The sequence below is a fragment of the Styela clava genome, chromosome 5 (assembly GCF_964204865.1).
Source record: "Styela clava chromosome 5, kaStyClav1.hap1.2, whole genome shotgun sequence".
NCBI classification, from domain to species: Eukaryota; Metazoa; Chordata; class Ascidiacea; order Stolidobranchia; family Styelidae; genus Styela; species Styela clava.
The window spans coordinates 14,478,917-14,499,460 of record NC_135254.1 but is presented as its reverse complement, the minus strand read 5'-3'; the positions used below and the strand labels follow the sequence as shown (position 1 = coordinate 14,499,460).

General features: G+C 35.3%; 3 protein-coding genes across 3 annotated transcripts; all 3 read left to right on the top strand.

Annotated features, from left to right (window-relative positions):
* The first annotated feature begins 132 nt into the window (after positions 1-132).
* LOC120344988 (uncharacterized) lies at positions 133-10,599 on the top strand. The gene is made up of 14 exons (XM_078113013.1): positions 133-160; positions 397-509; positions 1,049-1,241; positions 1,341-1,518; positions 1,939-2,036; positions 2,894-2,995; positions 4,054-4,238; positions 5,904-6,126; positions 7,419-7,625; positions 8,349-8,438; positions 8,601-8,661; positions 8,843-8,985; positions 9,261-9,452; positions 10,028-10,599. Exons 2-14 carry the CDS (start codon positions 397-399, stop codon positions 10,187-10,189), a joined length of 1,947 nt encoding a protein of 648 aa, XP_077969139.1. The 5' UTR covers positions 133-160; the 3' UTR covers positions 10,190-10,599.
* A 3,509-nt stretch (positions 10,600-14,108) lies between these two features.
* LOC120344164 (WD repeat-containing protein 82-like) lies at positions 14,109-16,429 on the top strand. The gene has a single exon (XM_039413262.2). It carries the CDS (start codon positions 14,168-14,170, stop codon positions 15,110-15,112), a length of 945 nt encoding a protein of 314 aa, XP_039269196.1. The 5' UTR covers positions 14,109-14,167; the 3' UTR covers positions 15,113-16,429.
* Positions 16,430-16,479: 50 nt separating this feature from the next.
* LOC120344162 (protein ABHD18-like) lies at positions 16,480-19,429 on the top strand. The gene is made up of 2 exons (XM_039413261.2): positions 16,480-17,627; positions 18,586-19,429. Exons 1-2 carry the CDS (start codon positions 16,482-16,484, stop codon positions 18,874-18,876), a joined length of 1,437 nt encoding a protein of 478 aa, XP_039269195.2. The 5' UTR covers positions 16,480-16,481; the 3' UTR covers positions 18,877-19,429.
* The last annotated feature ends 1,115 nt before the right edge of the window (positions 19,430-20,544 follow it).

Sequence of the window (20,544 nt, the reverse complement as noted above, 5' to 3'; positions counted from 1 at the left end):
TCAAAATTAGAAGTTTAAGGCACATTTGCCATCATCACCGTGCTGCCCTGGCACTTTACTATGTCAACTTTTAGTGTGTATATAGCACATATTTCTACAATGCATTTCATTTTTTTTCAGGTCAGAAGGTATGCAGATTTCAATATTTGAGACTGGTTTGGTATATATTTATACTCTAATGATATTTCTGTATTTTTACTTTTGAATTTTTATATTATTAGTAAGCTTATATTCGAGAGTATCGCCAAGTTGGCAGAATTAAAATGATCAATTGAATATTATTCGTTCCATGAAATAATGAATTTTTAAATGTTTTTTTTTCTTAAACCAAAATGTAAATTTATACTTATATTATGCACTATATGTACTTTATATGAATTAATGACTAAATTTCAGATGAATATCTGCGAACAAAATCAATCTTCCAATTTGATGACAAAGACTTTGTGTAGTACGTCTGCGGTTATGAATCAGACTCTATCTAACAAAATGACCCCACCTGAAATCTTGTAAGTAATTACTTATGTTTCTATGTTCAAGTCACGTCCTTTCCAAACTTTACATACTTGTGCTATGGGGTCGGAGAAATTTTCAATTTCAATACCTACCCCATTGCGACTCCCGCCGAATTACCAAATGAAAGAATTTAGATCTGGCTTCGAAAAATTTGATCATAAAAATTGGTGTATTCAGTGCATGTTTCCCCGAGAATCCCACCATGTTTCCCCTATGCACTTCTCTATAGCCATATTCAGTGGGACGTGGGAGACAAAGACTTAAATATGCACATGCAAGGGTTCTTTTAGGATTTTCATATTTGTCTCTGAATAGAGGAAACCAATAAGACGACTCAATCATGGCCTCGCGTTCGGTTCCCAGTCAATGTCGGGTATGGGAATTGTTACCAGTTAGTTGTTTCAGTATTTATATCTGAATTGAACTTATGATAATAAGAGCTGATATGTACAAGTACTAATTAAAAATTGTTATTATGTAATCTTGTGGGGGCCATACCTTACAACAATGTAAACATTTTTCAAAAACACAGGTCAAATTGGAATGGCGGTAGCAAGCCATCTTTTGACATTGATGAAATGAATAAGTTACTGGATCATGACAATCATGAAATGCGAACAAAGTTTCGAGACTTTATGAGTGATCCTTGTATGACTCCAAGATACAATATATCTCTTGAAGAGGAGAGAGATGTTGCTTTACAACGATTGCAGAGAATTTGTGATGTGAGATTAAGATTTTTTTTTGAATTGATTGTCTGAATTATGCTTGAAAAGCATCATAAATAATACTGACAAATTTTATTCATCTTTACTGTTTTACAGGCTGGTTTCATATCTGTCACTGACTTCTGGCATAATCCACTAAGAATTTTTGCAGCTCATGAGATTGCAGCTATCATAGATCCTGCAATGGCAACAAAAATGACAGTGCAGTTTAATTTGTTTGGAGGAACTATAGTAATGCTTGGAACAAAACGACATCATGACATGCTTATCAAAGGTAAGCATCAATACTTCAAATCTGAATATATTATTACCTATACCTCCGTAGTCGAAGGATTTGAACAATTCAGTGGTCAACCAAAAAATTTGAGTCAAAAATTCTGTGGAATGGAAATTTGGAGCTTGAACACCTGAGCCGAGCACACGGCCAAGTGAAATGAAGAGCTGTGCTTCTCAGCTGGCTCTCGACAATTTAACAAGCGACAGTTCAAGTCAGAACGTTAGCGGGATAAAACGTGTTGAGAAATTTTTATGATTTAGTGCCTTTTCTTGTCGTGGATCATGGCTCTGAAGATAGGTAGTGAAAAAAGGAATGAGAAGTGGAAAACAGTGAGAACAACATGTTGTTCTTTTATATTCCCATTAACACATCTCTCTGCAAGTTAGGGTTGTTAAAATCAATTTTTGTTTTGTTCAGGTATTGATAGCCTTCATGACATTGGATGTTTTGGACTGACAGAACTTGGTTACGGAAATAACGCAGTGGAGATGGAAACAACTGCAGTATATGACAAGGTAAATTTGTATCAGAAAAACAAATAGGATTTTCAAATAGTGGCTGCCATATATAAACCTAGTAGTTATTTTATTAGAGATCTAAGTTACACTTTTTAGTACCCTTATTCACGTATGAAATCATAATTTGGCATAATTTTGAGGCATATGTGGTATTTGTTGATCAGGGCAGGAACTTAAAATCGAAAAAGAATTTGGTCAACTGATCAGAAATCGTAAACTGCCAATTAATGTTCTGAAACCTAAAATATTAAAAGTGTAATGGCAGTTTATTATTCGATATAAAAATGTTGGCGCTCCAGAAGTACGGTATGCGTACCAATATGGAGGTAACTAATTTTGTTTGCCTACTTTACATCAAGTTGTGTAAAGGGACTGAAACCTATGGGCAGGGGGGATAGGGATATTCACTTGGCTAACACAGACAGTCCCCGAACTGGTATAGAACTAAAATAAGGAGAATCGGAATAAAATTATGGCCTAACCTGGTGCACATACTACGGGAGTACCGAAATTTCAACAAAATTTGGCTAGTTACAAATTGATAGCAAATCCAGTGTAATAGACGTTTTTAAAGATTGTTAAGGTTTGCAACAGAATGTATCAAATGCCATCTTCAAATTTAGAAAAACCCAATAATATACGCTGAAAGACATATTTTTGTTATAATTTTTTCAGTAAACGTATATAACACATTCAGTTTTCTTGCTTCAATATATTATGTCAAGTTCGGTTTTGCTGTTTTGTGCAAAATTTGTCTTTCTTAAAAATGTCCTAATATGAAAAGCAATCTTCGTGTATCGTGATGCATTATTTCGATTGCTAAATCATTATTTCTGTCCGTTTTTCACTTTCAGGCAACGCAAGAATTCATAATTAATACACCAACAACACTAGCTCAGAAATATTGGATTACTAACGGTGCTATTCATGCCAAACACATTATTGTATTTGCACAGGTAAGCTCGCCTTGATTATTAACATTAAGAGTTGTGTGATTAAGGGTTTGGCTGTTGTCTTTATTCAAACAATGGTCCCGTCATGTTTGAAACAGTGCTTTTCAATATTAGGTTCAGTGATATTTTGCCAATGATATTTCACTTGCACTAACATTTTGAAAAAGAAGTCTCAAGTAGGGAGGGAATATGATTATAAGGAATCTAGCTGGACTCTATCTAGTCTAGTGCTCCTTGAATTATTTTCCCAAAAAAGACATTATGGGCATAGATGATCTTTTTTATCTTGTATTAACTCACATTCTTCAGAGAATACTGATTACAGTAATACAATACAATAAGTGATACATTATGCATTATTAAGACGAGATTAGATAATAATATTGTTATTTACAATAAAAAATAATTAAGACTGCCTGAACAGAGCGTTTAATGATTCAAATTTTTCAAAAGTTTAAATTCCCTTAAATACTTTACCTTATAGAAATACTATATAAGAATTGATGCACGATAAGAATATATAATTATCCCAGGGAGAGAAAAGTCGATAAGGCGGTTTAACCATATGGCGAACCACAGCCTCTCATCCGGTTACCATTCCATGTCGGGTGTTATTAGTCAGTTATCAGTTAGTTATTCGTTCCCAGGCGCATGGACATGGTGGAGGAAGCCGTAACCGACCAGCGTTACGTGAACCACCCTACAGTGGCGAGGAGTCCAGCAATCCTCTCGCACATAACTATCCCTGCATGGGATTCGAACCTGCGAACCCACGCAGAGTAATCAGAGGTGCGGTGCCGAGCGTATTCCTAAAGCTAAGCACGATGAGCCACATTGCCGTGCCTTAATGACTCAGCAAAATTTAGTTATCTTATGAAGAGAAATGTATAGCTTTATTGTATAAAAACAAAAAGTGATTTTTCTGGCCTGCAAAATTTACCCCCGAGGCAGATGAAATTTGACCCCAGATTTCAATTTAGCCAGATTGAAAACCCTTGTCTCAGAGCGTGTAACTTCTCAGCTTTGTGTCATTTCACATTGTTACGTTTCATTTCTATCAGCTTTCTGTGGATGGCACCCATCATGGAATACATGGCTTCTTGGTGCGAATTCGTGACAATGACATGAAAGTGATGCCAGGGGTCATAGTTGAAGACATGGGCCACAAGATGGGATTAAATGGGGTTGATAATGCCAAATTATCCTTCGACAAAGTACGAGTTCCAAGAGAAAATTTGCTAAACAAGTAGGAAATATATTTTATTTTATTTTTTAGCAAAATTATGTTCATGTTATTCATTCCGATATCAACCTCAAAAATAAGTCTGGGTTGTCTACCAATTTAGGGCTGTCCAAAATCGAATAATTTTTTGATTCGAATCGAATATTTTTGCCGAATCGAACCGAATAATCGAATATTGTTGCGCAATCCTGAATCTGTCTCTATTATACAATAACCGCCTACCCTTCAATGTTATGGTAACATATGTGCAGTTACATCTTACTTACTGCTGGTATTTTGCAATACAATGATTTCAGATGAAAGGTGATCAAACGCTTGCATGAACTGGTCAAAAAAAAGTGGAGGACTCCAAAATTTGGGTCTCAAACTGTTGAGTGTTAAGAGTAAAAATTGCAAAACAATTCAAAAATTGCAATCTCAATTCTAATGGATTCAGTGTTAATAGGACATGTAAAGCCTGTAAATGCTATTCTAATCCTATTCACTAGTCTCATGTTTTTTGTGTAATTTTCAGCAAAATAATAACAACCATTAATATAGATAAAACTGTTGCTCAAATTCAAAATTGCATTTAACAAATTCGAAGCTAGTTTGATGACTATAATATGCAATCAAAATTCAAGAGTGCAATTATTTGTCTTGGTATATAGATGGATAATACAGTGTTGCCATCATAAAAAATTACATATTCCATTGAAAGAAGGTATTGCCATCATAAGGATCCCAAAACACCTGTTTCAGCTTTGAGTTGCCTGTACCATGTTCTTATGATAACTAACTCAACAGCTTCAAATCGATTCTATTTATAGAACTATCGTTTTCTAATTTGCCCTTTTTTCTCCTTGTGTACTCTCTCAAAAACGTCATTACAGATTATAACTCTTAAGTTATTATGACCATGCATGAAATGGTGTACTCTCTTAAAAACGTCATTACCGATTCTAACTTTTAAGTTATGATGACCATGCATGAAATGGCTGATCATGTGCCACCGGGTAGGCATTAGGAATAACATGTTTATCACAAAATGAAGGCAGAGAAATATTGGGAAACCAATTAAGCCGGGAGCGAGAGTGGTCTAAGCTCGAAGCGCCGCCCCTTGTCCGATGAAAAACGTCCTGCAAGGGTGGTTTCCGCTTTTTGTACCTAATTTTAGTGATTCGGAAATTAGCCGAAAAACGATTCGAATAATTTGCGATTCGATTCGATTTCGAATATTTGGTTCGCTTGGACAGCCCTATCTACCATGTACGTTTAATAATATTGTTTTTACATGTTATATAATAAAGGTAAAATCCCATTTATTCAATTTCAGGAAATTCAGAACAAATTATTGTAAAGTCATTTTTGGAATTTGTATTTCTTGTCTTAGTTTCTCTCATCATGCTAAGCATAAGAAGTATGCTTGCAATCAATCGCACCTCTATTGAGGAGGGGTATGTACAAGAAGATTGCTGGGCTCATACCATAGTGGTAATGTAACTGCTGGTCAGTTATGGCATCCTTCAACATTAATTCCATGCATCTGAACCAAAAACTGATTGACTAATCAAGTACCTAAGATGGACAGGTAACTGGACAAGAGGCTGTAGTTCTCTATAAGTTTAGCCCATCTTAACAGCTTTCAATATATAAATGTAAAATTACTATCCTTCTACACTACTACAGGTATTCGGATGTAGCAGAGGACGGGACATTTACTACCTCAATTAAAAGTAATCGTGGGAGATTCCTCACTGTTGCTGACCAATTATTATCCGGACGTATTTGTATTGCTTCAATGGCAATCGGTTGTGCAAAAGCTGGTCTTTCCATATCAATGCGGTATGCAGCTACTCGAATGACTGTTGGTCCTCAAGGCAAATCTGACATGGCAATTCTGCAGTATCAGGTTAGTTCTTGATTGCGGTGGCACGGGCCAATTGCGGCCTGCAAACAAAATTTTTGTTGCCCTCACTTTTTGTGAGACCCCACTTTTATGCTTTATGCATAATAACACAAAATTGCTCATACATTAATTATTATCTGCACACATTTTATGTCATAACAATGGAGTAAGTAGCAGGAGAGAAAGGGCATGTCAGTTGCATGTCGTATACTTGCCAAATGTGCCTGGCGTTGGTATAATTATCTGTTTAGTTAATTTTGATTTTCAAAATTTGACATGAAAATGTTTGGGTAACATAGAAAAGTCTGCCATATATTGTGCAGTTCTGATTGGCAACTTTATAATGAATATGTCTAGAAATCCACCTATACTCGTATACTCATCTGCATGACAATGCAAAATGTGTAATGTGAATGTTTGGAAGAACATATTGCAGTGAACAGCTTTTTTCCAAAATGAATTATACTGAGAATGAATTTCGTGTCCAAGTCGGTTTGGATAATTTTTTCCAACAAATCAAATCGCTTATTGCAGATTTGCCACTGATAATTGCCTTTTTTATTATACATGGTGTCTCAAAAGTAAGTATACACTTTTAATATTGATTTTCTTTTCAGGTACCCATCATAGAGCTTTCATTTATTCATGAAACAAAGTATGAATAAGAAGTAAAATTTAGGTATTGTTTGCATTTTTGATTGACCCACAGAATGACAAGGAGATTACCCAAGAAATAAGGTGCAAAATTGCTGTTTGGCAGGAAGCATATAAATCAGTATGGCAAACTCAGTGACTCTTTTTAACAGAGAATTCGGAATTAATTCGGCTCTGAATGTTTTCCTCAGAGTGCCCGCTCCTTGGTCTTCCTGATCTTTCTGCATCAACTACAGATCCAGTTTCTATGAATTTAAAATGAATTACATAAATTATTTGTTGTGTAGGAGCCGAATTAATTCCAAATTGCCAAGCAGCAATTTTGCACCTCATTTTTTGGGTTAATCTCCTTGTCATTCTGTGGGTGTTGAAAAATGCAAACAATACCCAAATTTTACTACTCATTCGTACTATGTTTTCTGAATAAATGATCGCTCTATCATGAGTATTTAAAAAGAAAATCAAAATTAATATAGTGTATACTTACTTTTGAGACACCCTGTATATACTGTGGAGGATGAGCTACATTGAGTAGTCTTTGTATGATAATTATATTGGCTTTGTTTTATAATATATCCTTATTTAACACCATTTACTACCATTCCAACCTAGCACCATTCTAACCTAGTCATATATTTTAGTTGCAACAACGATCACTTATGCCTTTCATGGCTCGAACAATCGCCATGAATCTTGCTCTTGATTATGTCAAAGAAGAATGGGCCAAGAGACCGACTGATAAAACCGGCCATCTCAATGTTGTGACTTTATGCTGTGCTCTCAAAGCAATCATCGGATGGCATGCTGTGGAAATGGCTGCTGTAGCAAGAGAGAGATGTGGTGGTCAGGTAAATCCTAGTAAAATAGACTGGAGAATGAATCTAATATGACGTTTAAGAGAATTTCAGCGGGATCAATAACGTCCACCAAAGTATTTTATCTGGCCCACTTGTACGTGCTGAAATTATGACACGGTTTTTAGGGATATAAATTTTCGTTAAAAATACCGATTGAAATAACGAATCGTCGGCTAAAATAAATACCATAATTCCTTATCATTATTCGCACCTGAATATATTGTGCATAAGGAGCGATCTCAAATTCACCCATCTCTGAATTATTATTTCGAAGTATGAAGATTAATAAAAGCAAAAACAGATCTCCTCTAGTGTTTTCAAACCTATGAGCGGTGTAACGAATCAGCACAAGCAGCTTCAAGCCTGATTTAAAAAAGCTGCTTGGACGCATGCAGCTGGATACAGAGGTCCTGTTAATCATTGTGCAACTTGGTGGTACAATAGATGTTTGTTGTACATAACTGTTACGCTAGTTTTTGTAAACCGTAAACTGTTTTTAATCATAGTTTAATATTGACCCTCCACCCCAGTAAGAAGGTCTGTTATCTGGAACCTACCCTGGAAAGTGATTCACCCCTGGGTTAAAGCATTAAAGCTCTGCTATGTTTTCATGGCAACTTAAAATTCTCTGATTCAAATCCCTTGTCCACCATGTAATAGATAATGATTGAATATAATACATTTACTTCTATTACAAATATTTTCCTTTCTCAGGGCTACCTCAGTGTTAACAGATTCGGTACATTTATTGGATCGAGTCATGCTTCCATAACTGCGGAAGGAGACAACAGCGTTCTCATGCAGGTTAATTTTTCTTGTTATATTTATGTGTAACCTAAACATAACAGATGTTGATTAATAGAGTAGAGACTTTGAAATGTCTGGCATATGAAGCATAGCCATAAGATGGTAAAATTGATGCGGGTTTTCGATTAATTGCGACTCAAATTTGCCTTTACCATTTAGAAAGTTGCCAAAGAGAGATTAAACCTTTTCAATCCTGAAAAACTTGAACCAGTTGAAGCAGGTAACAATATTTATAAAGATTATATATTTAAACAAGAAGTGCTGCTATCATTTTATTATGCTTTATTTAAAATAGGTTATCAATATTCCAAATTTATAAGCTGTCAAATTGCCTTTTGTAATTGCTTGAATTAATTTGTATATTTTAAAAAATTCATACTATTCCTTTGTTTCTATTTCAGATTTGAAGAGCCCGGCTTATCTTCATTATTTACTCCAACTAAGGGAGACTTCTCAGTTCTCTGAACTTGGAGTGAAATTAATGAAAGGAGGAATGGACAAAATCTTCGATACATGGATGTTACAAGAGAGCGATCTTGTGCAGGTACTAAGTTTGTTTACTGTATTTTTTAGACTGTAAAAGATAATTGAATGACTATTTTCCTATCCTCACCGTCGTAGGGTGGTTCATGTAGCCGCTGGTCGGTTGCGCCTTCCTCCAACATCAAGCTCATGCATCTGGAAACAAAATATCTGGCTAACTAATCCCATACGAGTGGTAACCGGACAAGAGGCGGTGGTTCGCCATATGATTAAGTTGCGCTCTGCTTTTGAATATTTTACTCAAATGATTACTTATTGAATCTGTTTTTCATCCAGAATGCTGCAAGATCTTATGGAGAAAGGTTGATTAGCGAAAGGGTGAAGTTTACAATTGATTCTCCAGATACTCATTCATCACTCAAAACCATCTTATCAAAATTATATCACTTATTTTTGATTGATACTATTCAACGTGATCTTGGATGGTTTGCGGCAAATGAGGTCATCACGCCTTCAATAGCAAAGCAGGTAAAGTATCTTATATCGTACTTTCAACCATCTTTTAAAAGTGGGCTATTTCAGATAAACAACTCTGACTACATTCGGACCTGCAAAATCTTTAAGGTTCGAGTAACAAATTAAAAAGATGACTTTTTTTTACTTATCATAACTATGCATGGAAACAATTGAATTGCGTAATTATACCATACCTGACATGGTGACAGCAGGCTTGGCGGTGTGGCGTGTCGTGCTAAACATTAGGAATATGCTTCACATTGCACCTCTGATCATCCTGCGGTGGTTTCTGGACTCCTCACCGCCATAGGGTGGTTCATATAACCTGTGATCGGTTACGGCTTCCTCCACCATCAAGTTCATGTATCTCAAACAAATAAATGGCTAACTAATCCCATACCAGACATGGTCTGGTAATAGGGAGTCCGTGCTTCAGCATATGATTAAGCAATTTTATCAGTTTTCATATCCTCTGAGATAATATGTATTTCCTATCCTATCACTCATGTGTTTGACATACTTAAAACATTAGGGATTGCAGAATTAAATGGTTATAATATACGGTAAAATTAACTTTCTATACTCAGGTAAATGAAGTTGCAGCTGAAGCATGTCGAGATCTTGCACCTGATGCTCTTCATCTCTGTTCATCATTCAAATTAAGTGATGAAATGCTTTCTGCCCCAATCGCACAAGACTGGGTGGAATACAATGTGGGTGACAATCAGGGGGAATTGTCGAAGCTGTAATAAAGTTTCCCAAATTTATTGTATGGAGACCAACACATTTAATTTATATATCAAGTTGGATATCGATAACTGTATTATCTCATAGACCCAAGAGTTTCATATCAAGACCAGGATTAACCTCAGCTGATATACTGTAATTACTGTTACATCGAATAATTTATTTTCATTTTGCATTCTCAAAAGATTAAAATGTGGCGTGTTAGTGGAGATAATCCATACCTATTTACTTTCAGTACCCAACCTTAGTTCCCGCCTCTATGGGTTATATATTTCCGATATTTTTCGAGTGTGAATATGGTATAGTTTTCTATTTGGAATTCAGTGAAAATGCAATAGATCTAGTCAAGAGTTTCACCGTTTAATATTTGTTTATATTGTTTGATTGATTTAAATATATTAATTTTGCCTAATAGTGTGAGATGCTCACAAGTTGATGTTGGTGCCTCAGCTAGTAAAAGGTTGTGAGATTGAAAGGAAATAAAGCTGCAGCTTCGCACAGCTTTTTCACTCGGAAATATTGGTCGTCGCAATTGTTTTAATGGTAAACGCCTGATTGTATCGCTAAAAGATGGGAATTGACAAGAATAGTATTTTCTTGTGATAATCTTCTGCTGGGACCATTCCTGTCAAAATATGAATTGCAGTAATTTGATGGATCTTGATTTTTTCAATAAGAATATTTAATATCATCTATGTTAGATCTAAATGAAGAAGGTATAGCGGGGGGCTGTAATTGCACAGAAAATCTTCGGCGAAATATCGGTGCACCTCTAAATAAACTGGATTGAGCACCGCCATAAATTTACAATGCATAATAATGTATGCGGATGGGAAAACCCTACATTCCTTCGCATTTGTGGTGTGGTTGTCATGGAATAAAACGAACAAGATTATGCATATGTCTTGTTGCGGCAAATCGTTCGAACAACAGGGCATCGTCTATAATGGCACCAGTACCGTATATGCGGCATCGATACGTTTGGCCAATGAGCATATGTATATGTATATATGCTCATAGGTTTGGCAAATCACCAATCATGTTGCACGCGTGTCAATCATCTGAAAAAGACACGTCATATTTTTATTTAAATTTCTGGATATACAAGTAAATTTTGCTATAGAACACTAATATCAGAACTCTGGCTTCACGATGAACAAATGATGTATTTCCCCCGCACTCATTGAAATATCACGAGTGCGTATAGTTATTCATGAACGCACGCAAAGTAAAAAAATAACTCATAAATTGGTAAATCCTGTTACGGATTAATGAAACAGTTGAATTTAGTCAAATATCAATCTTTGAATTATTTTAGAATGCAAACACTGTGTGTAGGCGTACAAACAGCATCACGCCACTTATCATGAATTCAAAATGCATAATATGCTAATAAGTATCACGTGCGTGTCGCGTCTCGCAGGCGTTTGCGTCGGCATGGCTGGCATGCATTATGGTTTTGCTTCCTGGTGAAGATATTTTAGGATAATGTATTTTAATGTAGAGTACAGTAGTGTTTGGTAAACTTTTATGTTCAATACTCCGTGAGCGAGTTAGTTATAGTGTGTCATGTTTTGAACTCGAATTATTCATAAGGCTGTGAGGGTCGCAAAGGAACCAAAAATACCCCAGCCCACACTCGAGACGCTATCCCACACTCGTTTTTGACAGGCCATACTAGGGGTAACTGGGCCGGGCTTGGTATTGCATTTGCGTTGTGTATATCACATATGGTCTCTATATTGTCATAGCCACCAAGTTTTTTTGTATTAACGTTTATAAAGTGGTAAAATAGTTGGTTAACCCCTTGACGTCAGGCTGAGCGAGTGTGGGCTGGGGTAACTTTGGTGCAAAGGATGTTCAATTACAGCGGTAGCGAATGTAGGAATGAGAAATCTTGTGGCAGTTTCAACATAATATTCATATATTACATAAGTTTTCTGGTGAACCGATATAAAGTATATTTTCATGCCATCGTTGCTGTAGCCTGTAGCCCACACTTCCATTTTTGGTTGAGTCAGGCTGGATCAGTCAGGTGAGTTGAGTCACTCTGACACTGTACCTCATGCAGTCATGACATGCTGAAATGACGTTGATTGTGTGCATTGACTTTGGTGGTAAATACTAGATGAGTGAACACCGACCACTTTTAGGCAACAGATTGTTTATTTGAATTATGTAGCCTACCTTTTAAACCTCGCTCAAGGTTTTGTTTGCTCTACTGATTTTGTAATCAGTTTTTTTTTTTGCATGTTTTTATTAATTTAAGGTCTGTGATGCTGGTTATGGCAGTATGGAGTCTCAATAAAATTATACTTACAATGTTATTAGCCTCTCAACTACCGTACATAAATTAGTAATGCCGGAAATCCCACCATAAATATATATGTATGATTAACATTTGACTCTCTAACAGTAGGGCGCAGTTCTCTGATGTCCCAACATTTGGTTCAAATACACAAACTCACATATCAATGATCACCAATCAAATTTAGCACAATCTTGAAGTAAAAGAAAAAAATCAGTCTTCATAGAATATTTTAAGATTGACATGAATTGTATTGAACAACTCAATAGCTCAATGCTATCATTAAATAGTTTTAACAAATGCTCTTATAAACTATAATATTCTTAGATATGTTAAAAATGTGTTTTTTTTGCTCCTCCTCAAAACCTCAATTTGGATGATTTATTTAAAAAAAACTCATAGGGTCTCCCTAAAACCAGGCAATTTATAGGCAACGTTTCAAGTAATTTGATTATCTATTAATTTTACTATTTCATATCGATTTGAGTTCCATTTCATTTGCATTTTCATATTGCTGTATTGCAAGGAACAATAATATAAGTCGATCATTTTATCCAATACATTTAGAAATATTTTACTCTCAGTGGTAAAATACGGCATCCTTAGTATAAACTGATAAAATCTTGAAATTTCAGACATTTAAAAAAAAATATTCTGATTTTTTAGTCATAGAGAGTTGCCATATTTTTTCATAAATAATTTTTCCTAACACAAAGAGATATAGGCCTACAGTTTGTAAATTTATTGTTCATCTTCAGTTGTTTTTTTGCTTATTTAATATAATTGGGTGGCAACTGACTCTGATGACCCCCAAAGGTCAGATTGTTGCCCTCCAGTCATATACCGAAAACTATTTTTTTGGTATTTGTTTATGTGTGCATAAATTGTTTTCTTGGTTTGACAAAATGAAATAAACTCTCTCTCTCTTTTGAATCCACCCGAAATTGGCATATTGTCTGGTAAAATGTGGCAACTCTCAGCACAAAATCAACTTTGTATAGCAGAATATTTGTCTATATTATTTTGCATATTCTCTGCTTCTGAAAATTAGTAGGATAGTGATCAAAGTGCAATGTTGGTTATATGGTCAATTCTAATTACTTAGAGATTTATATCCTAAACTTATTGGTATTAGACTCCACTCTAGCTGTTCATTGCCAGTTTAATCATAAAATCACTAATCAAATATCAGTGATTAATATTTTCTCTGTTGCATTTTAAACAATTATGATAAAATTTGACCCTCATTCCCTTGTTACCCTGAGTTGTAATTACCCCTTAGCAATGCAGTAAATAAAATGTAAACACACCTTGTGACATGCAGTAAACTAGAGTGTGAACGAACACATAACATTTGTCATTCTCCCAGGGACTCAGGGTAACGAACGAAATAATGTTTTCTAAAATATGACCGTGAAATTTACCTCCTTTTATATAACTAGTATAGGCATTATAAAGAAGTTCATGCCATCTTAATTCATATGGTGTGATCTTGTAAAATTAGACTTGTAATTAGACACTTAAACTTGTAAATTTTCATTGTTTACATCAGCCATGCCATCTGGTTAGTTATTCTGTATTCCTATACCCCATTTAGTTCATGTTATGATGGAACTATTGTATCATTTTATTTTTAGTTGATAACTTTCAGTTGGAATATAAAAATATTATAATGAAGCTACTGGATTCTGTAGTAAAAAGTTTTCGAGTTGCCAAAGTTTTTCGTGAAAATAATGAAAAAATAAACAGCGTCGATTTTGCACCAAATGGTGAAAATTTGATATCAGCTAGCGATGACGATTCGATTGTAATTTATGATTGCTGTACAGAAGGAAAACCAAAGAGAACATTGTACAGTAAAAAATATGGTGTCGATCACATAAACTACACTCACGCTGGAAACACTGTAATTTATGCTTCAAACAAAGTTGATGACGCAATTCGATATCAATCATTACATGATAATAAGTATCTTCGTTATTTCACTGGACACACAAAAAGAGTAGTGACCTTAAGTATGTCCCCTGTGGATGACACATTCTTATCTGGATCATTGGACAAGACAATACGTTTATGGGACTTGAGATCTCCAAATTGCCAGGGTTTAATGCATCTCCCTGGCCGACCATGCGCTTCTTTCGATCCAGAGGGTTTGATTTTTGCAGCTGGAATAAATTCTGAAATGATTAAATTATATGATTTGAGATCATTTGATAAAGGTCCATTTACAACGTTTCGACTGACTCCTGATAAAGACTGTGACTGGACAAGATTAAAATTCAGCTCCGATGGAAAAATGATCCTAATTTCAACCAATGGTTCAACATTACGATTGATTGATGCTTTTCATGGCGAGCCACTCCAAACTTTTATGGGTCATATTAACACTAAAGGTTTATATTTAGAGGCCAGTTTCAGCCCAGATGCACAGTATATTCTATCTGGATCACAAGATGGTCGAATCCATGTTTGGAGTACTGAAGACGGAAGCAAGACGGCTGTTTTAGATGGAAAACATCCAGGCCCACTTCAGTGCGTACAATTTAATCCGAGATATATGATGATTGCGTCAACATGCTCTAACATGGCATTTTGGTTGCCTACTGTAGAAGAATAAAGATGATTCATTGACATAAAGGCATTGATAAGCCTTTTGTACTCCATACTGCCAAATGCGGATGAAAGCCGTAACGCCATGAGCACTTAGTTTGTTATTGTTGATAAAAACATTTTGAGTAAAGACAAAAAAACTTTTAGCTCCACGTTGGGTTCAGTACTTTAATTATTGGGTTTGACACTTTTATTGCTGTCGACTGTCACTGTTCATTTTTACTGAAAGCTGTCATGATTATTTAGATTTCATTTTTAGGTCAGCTTCCTATAAGCTTAGTGAAATCGAGACACTTTCACCTCAATGACTAAAGAACTCTGTTCCCACAGTTTTCCGTCTATGACTTGTTTTACAGTAAATTACGGCTGGAGTAGCTGAGTGAGTGACTGCTTTTATATGAGAGAGTCCTCAAAATATTAGTCTAGGCTGGAATGTCTCAGTTTATTGTTCAATTTGCTAGTATAATAACAGTTGAAAGATAGTTCATACTTTTTTGCTAAAATGTGAATCATATCACTTTACACTAACAAGTTTTGGCCTTAGTGAAACTAGGGAAAAAATGTCTCTCCCCCACTTCCAAGTATGATATTAGCCCAACCACCCCCCACTAGTCAAGTACGTAACAGGCTGAAATTCAAGGATAGCTAAAGTTATATAAATTATTCTGAAACAATATTTTGGATATAAATTTCGAATGTGTCTAAATTGTGTCTTGTTCATCGACGACTTCACTCAAATTTGTTAATACAGGATAGTTGGAATAAACATTACTGGGATTTATTCTTAATAAAAGTTAACTGAAGTCTATTTTTGTCTGACTATTGGATGTCAAATGTTTTAAATGATAGATGAAAATAATCCCCAAATCAATACTTAACTAATTTAAATGTATCCAATTTTAAATGTTTTTGATTCATCTTGGAAATCCCTGGACCTGATAAACTTATCCTAACTAGAGGATGCCCATGTTTATCCTTCTTTTAATATGGTTTGTGCAAGAAATGCTACAAGAACTACATGCTCTCTTTTGGATTATGCTAAAAATGTTTCATGATTTATTGGTGAACTGCTACAACTGAATATGCATGCTTTTATTCTGGAATTAAAATTGACTGGATTTTGAGCTCTTGGAAGTGTTTTACCTGTAATTCAGATTTGAACTTGCATTTTTTGTTGTGGACAGGCTTTATGCTTATGACCTTGGTGTTGATTGGAAAATCTTTTTTGCATATGAAGTCTTTCGTGCAAGTGATTTTTGTAGGGTGTAAAATTGTAAGTTGTGTTGCTGCAATTTCTTTTTACAATAAATTTTTTGCAGAATAATGACATAATATAAAGTATTTGATTAAAAGTGTGAGGGCCGAGGAGTGGCAAAATGAATTTAAGCAAGTTGGATTTATTCTACCGAAGGCTCATCTTAACAAAATTCTATACCAGAGGATGGGGTAAACCAGAAGAACTGCAGGAAATATTGAAGGTCCATGGTGTGATTTCCAACAGGGATTCATGTTTGGATTATGTTAATGATCACATATCTGAATCTAATGTGACCTTGGAAAATCCAGTCTCAAGCAATGGGTGCGTGACTGTCGATGGTAGTTTCGTTTCTCCAGTCTGTAAACTTTTACCCAAACTGCTACCAGAAGAGTGTAAGACGTCACACTTCCAAATGGTGTTACCTGCAACTCCAAGGAAATCCAAACCAGATAGTATTACTTCTTTGAAAAGAAGAATAAAACAACTTGACTTAAATCCGCTGTGCATTCATATGGCTGGAACGGGCGACCATGGGTTTTCTAGAAGACGAGAACTCATCGCTAAGCCGTTATTGTCGCATGGAATTTCTTCTTTATTGTTGGAAAATCCGTACTATGGTTTACGAAAACCAAAAGATCAATCTCGTTCCGGTTTGCTACATGTCAAAGACCTATTTTTAATGGGTCTATGCCTTATTTTAGAAACTCAAGTTCTGCTAAAATGGCTTGAAAAAGAAGGTTTTGGGCCGTTCGGTCTTACTGGTATATCAATGGGTGGACATATGGCTTCATTAGCAGCCACAACTTCACCTAAACCAGTCGCTGTTGTACCTTGCATGTCTTGGACTTCTTCTTCTGTAGTTTGGACAGAAGGGGTTCTTAGTAACGCCATACCATGGAGGGTGTTGGAATCTCAATATGCAAAAGATCCAAATTATGAGACCCAAATCAATGACCTGATTAAATATAACACTGTGGATTCCTATGAACTAGGTAAAGACTATGTGAAAGATAAAGGTGCTCTGAAACCGACATATGTAATGAAAAATGTTGCTGGGGATCAGGTATCGGAGAAGGATGACAGAGAGAGAAGGCGGAAACAGACCCTTAGATTTATGAAAGGTGTTATGGATCAAGTGACAGATCTCCAAAATTTTTCAGTTCCAATTGACCCATCAATGGCAACATTCGTAATCGCGAAAGCTGATGCGTATTATCCGATACATAGTTTACGACCAATGAATGAGGTCTGGCCTGGTTGTGAGGTAACATTCAATAATTTTTTTATGATTAAATTCCCAACTGAATCAAATATTTGAATGGATCAAAAATGGTCATATTGGATACTCCTCAATTTGGATTATTTCTGCTTGTAATGTTATGTACTGATTAAAATGTGATAGGCAGATTCAAAATAGCTTCATCAAACTCTTGTTTCTGGAATTTCATGTGTTTTTAGAATTAATTTTTTGAACATATGTACCCTTTTTCTCAGTCATTCTGTCCTGTCAGTGTGTCGAAGCTGTAGCTTCTTAACAGCTTGACTGATCTGTATCAAATTTCCAACGCGAGTAATGCTGTCACCCTAGTAATGTGCGTTTCACCGAAAGCCGAGATTGATATTTTGTTTCCATGGCAGCAGTGAAAAATGTGCCGATGGTTAAAAATATTCCGATTATTTTCATAAATTTTCGCCTTTTTCCTCAACCAATTTGAATATTAAAATTTCGCGAATGCTACCCTCTGCGGAAATAAATACTTTTTCGAACAATCCAAAGAACAAGTCTTTCATCTCTGTAGTCCATAAACTGATAAAGCTTTAGGAGTTTCACTGAACATGCTTTAATTATTAGCCACAGCATAACTTTCGCTGATTGAAACTGATGAGACGCACAGTGCTCACAATGACCTGGCAGTTTTGGTACAATGGCGTCTTCCTATTACCAGTTGGTAAACCTGAAATGACTTGGCTTCATAGCTCAAGCAATGGCGGAGATCCATACTGGGCGCCTACCAGCTTGTTTATATTATGACCCAATTGATAATTCAGAGTATACTTTAATATTCTGAATATCAAATTGTTTGAATTTTGCCATTAATGATTAAAAAGGAATCATTTCATTCTTTTTTTTTTCAAATTATTTTAGCAATATGAATTCAAAATCTATTTTGTGAAGTTGCAAGTCATTGAAGCTGTCTGACTGTTAATATTTCTTATTGCAGGTGAGGCTACTCAACACAGGACATATAGGTGGATTTTTGATGCATCAAACCGATTTCTGTAATGCTATTGTTGACACTTTCTCAAAACTTATAGAGAAGTATCACTCATCGAAAGAGAGCAACAGTTGCGGTAATGAAACCATGAATTTGAATGAGTCGGAAGAAAGTGAAACTACTTCCAGCCCTATCGCTATTCGTGAATTGGATAACAATTCAAGCATCTCAAAAAGTAAAACTACTCTTTTAATAGGTTTATTTCAAACCCTCAGAATATTTGCAATCAAGTCATGATGTCTTGAAAAGGAGGAGGATCGGAAGGAAGCCCATTCATTGGCTCTTCAATCACCACAGTATTTCAAATATACTTTACTTTAGAAAGATTTGTTTCATCCATTTTTTGTTACAAGGTTCAATTTTCTCGTTTTTTTTTTCCTCAATAAATTCATTATCTAATCTTTTATTAGAAGATTTAATTTTCTTGTTTATAATCCCAATCTTTTTTTCCTGCTGTAAGTTCATTTACGACAAAGATATGGTAAACGCTAGCGACAAATGTGCTTCAGTGTTGTATTATTAAGCTTATGAGTTAAGATGTAAACTAGTTTTCCATCTATTGTAACTCCTTTTATATACTGTTGTACTTGCAATTGAAAAAAATTTCAGTTATATCTAAAACATATTTATGCAGTCATGTTTGCCTCAGATGTGTCAATGGTCAGGATGTCGTATTCACTATAATACAATACTTTGAAAACATGTTATTGGTGCATAATCTGAACCCTGATTGCGATGTTGTAATGCGCTGTTGCTGGGTGTTTGAGTCAATAAAATGACAAATATGTGGGATATTGTCTCCCTTGTCATGTATGCCAAATGTGAATGTTTGCTCATTTATATAATTTACCAGACACAATTGTTCTACAAATAAGTTACCTAGTGAGACACTCGAGTTTATGGAAAAATGCAGGAGCAAAAATAGCATAGAACAATGTATAGCTAAGATGGTTTTGGAAAATATCAACCTGTAGCCAAAGCAACAACTGTCTTGCGATTCATGCACATGTTTTCGGTCGTAGCTTTTGTTTTATCAACATCCTAAATCAACACTTCTTAGATGAGAACAGATAATCTATTTCAAATCCGCCATGGGTAAAATTGCGGTGAAAGCACGCTGAGCATAAGCAGAAAATGTTAGATGTGTTAATCGAGAATTTATCAACGAGATGTCACTTTAAAACAGCTTTTTTAATACTGGTTTCAGCACTGAAATGAATAGCCCGTCACGCCAGCAAACAAAAAAAAAAGATAATTTTTTCATATATTTACACAATTGCAACCAGTAGTACAGAATTTTAAATAGGTGGCCGTGTATTTCAGAAACGAAATAAATTAACGCGTCTTTAAATCATATAAAGAATAATAACCTGAAGTCACAGCTTGAGTGGGAAAACGCATACTTCCGCCTTGTGTATATGCATTACGCACGCGCATAGCGAAGTGTACTATTGAGCACAACACTCGTATTTGGCAACAGAAATCAGCTGTTTTTACATGCCGTGACGATTTCCTTGTCATCTCAATAAGGCGGTTGCTATTAGCATTTTACTAACTTTTATTTCAAAAATATATTTGTGAAATATTGAAATTATATTATTGAAAATTCATCAATCTTTCCAAATTTCATAAATATCACAGAAATAAAATGGTTTCAGCTACAAATGGTGACGCGCCGTGTACTTACAGCGAGAAAAAGGCAAAACCTGAACGTTTCATCAATAAAAAGGCTAAACGCGCTAGGGCGAGTTCCTTCTTTGTCCCTTCGTTACGCAGGCTTTTGTTACGTCAATCGATAACGCTTTATAATACTGTATGGTGGTTTAGTATTGCTTCGAAACGAAACAAGTTGTATGATATGAGCAAACCTATGCTTGTAATATACGTTCAAATACATACCCAACG

Coding starts and splice junctions, on each gene's coding strand:
- LOC120344162 (XM_039413261.2), top strand. CDS start 16,482: ATGAATTTAAGCAAGTTGGATTTATTCTACCGAAGGCTCATCTTAACA. Junction 17,628..18,585: donor AGGTCTGGCCTGGTTGTGAG/GTAACATTCAAT, acceptor TTCTTATTGCAG/GTGAGGCTACTCAACACAGG.
- LOC120344988 (XM_078113013.1), top strand. CDS start 397: ATGAATATCTGCGAACAAAATCAATCTTCCAATTTGATGACAAAGACT. Junction 2,037..2,893: donor CAACTGCAGTATATGACAAG/GTAAATTTGTAT, acceptor TTTCACTTTCAG/GCAACGCAAGAATTCATAAT. Junction 8,662..8,842: donor ACTTGAACCAGTTGAAGCAG/GTAACAATATTT, acceptor TTTCTATTTCAG/ATTTGAAGAGCCCGGCTTAT.
- LOC120344164 (XM_039413262.2), top strand. CDS start 14,168: ATGAAGCTACTGGATTCTGTAGTAAAAAGTTTTCGAGTTGCCAAAGTT.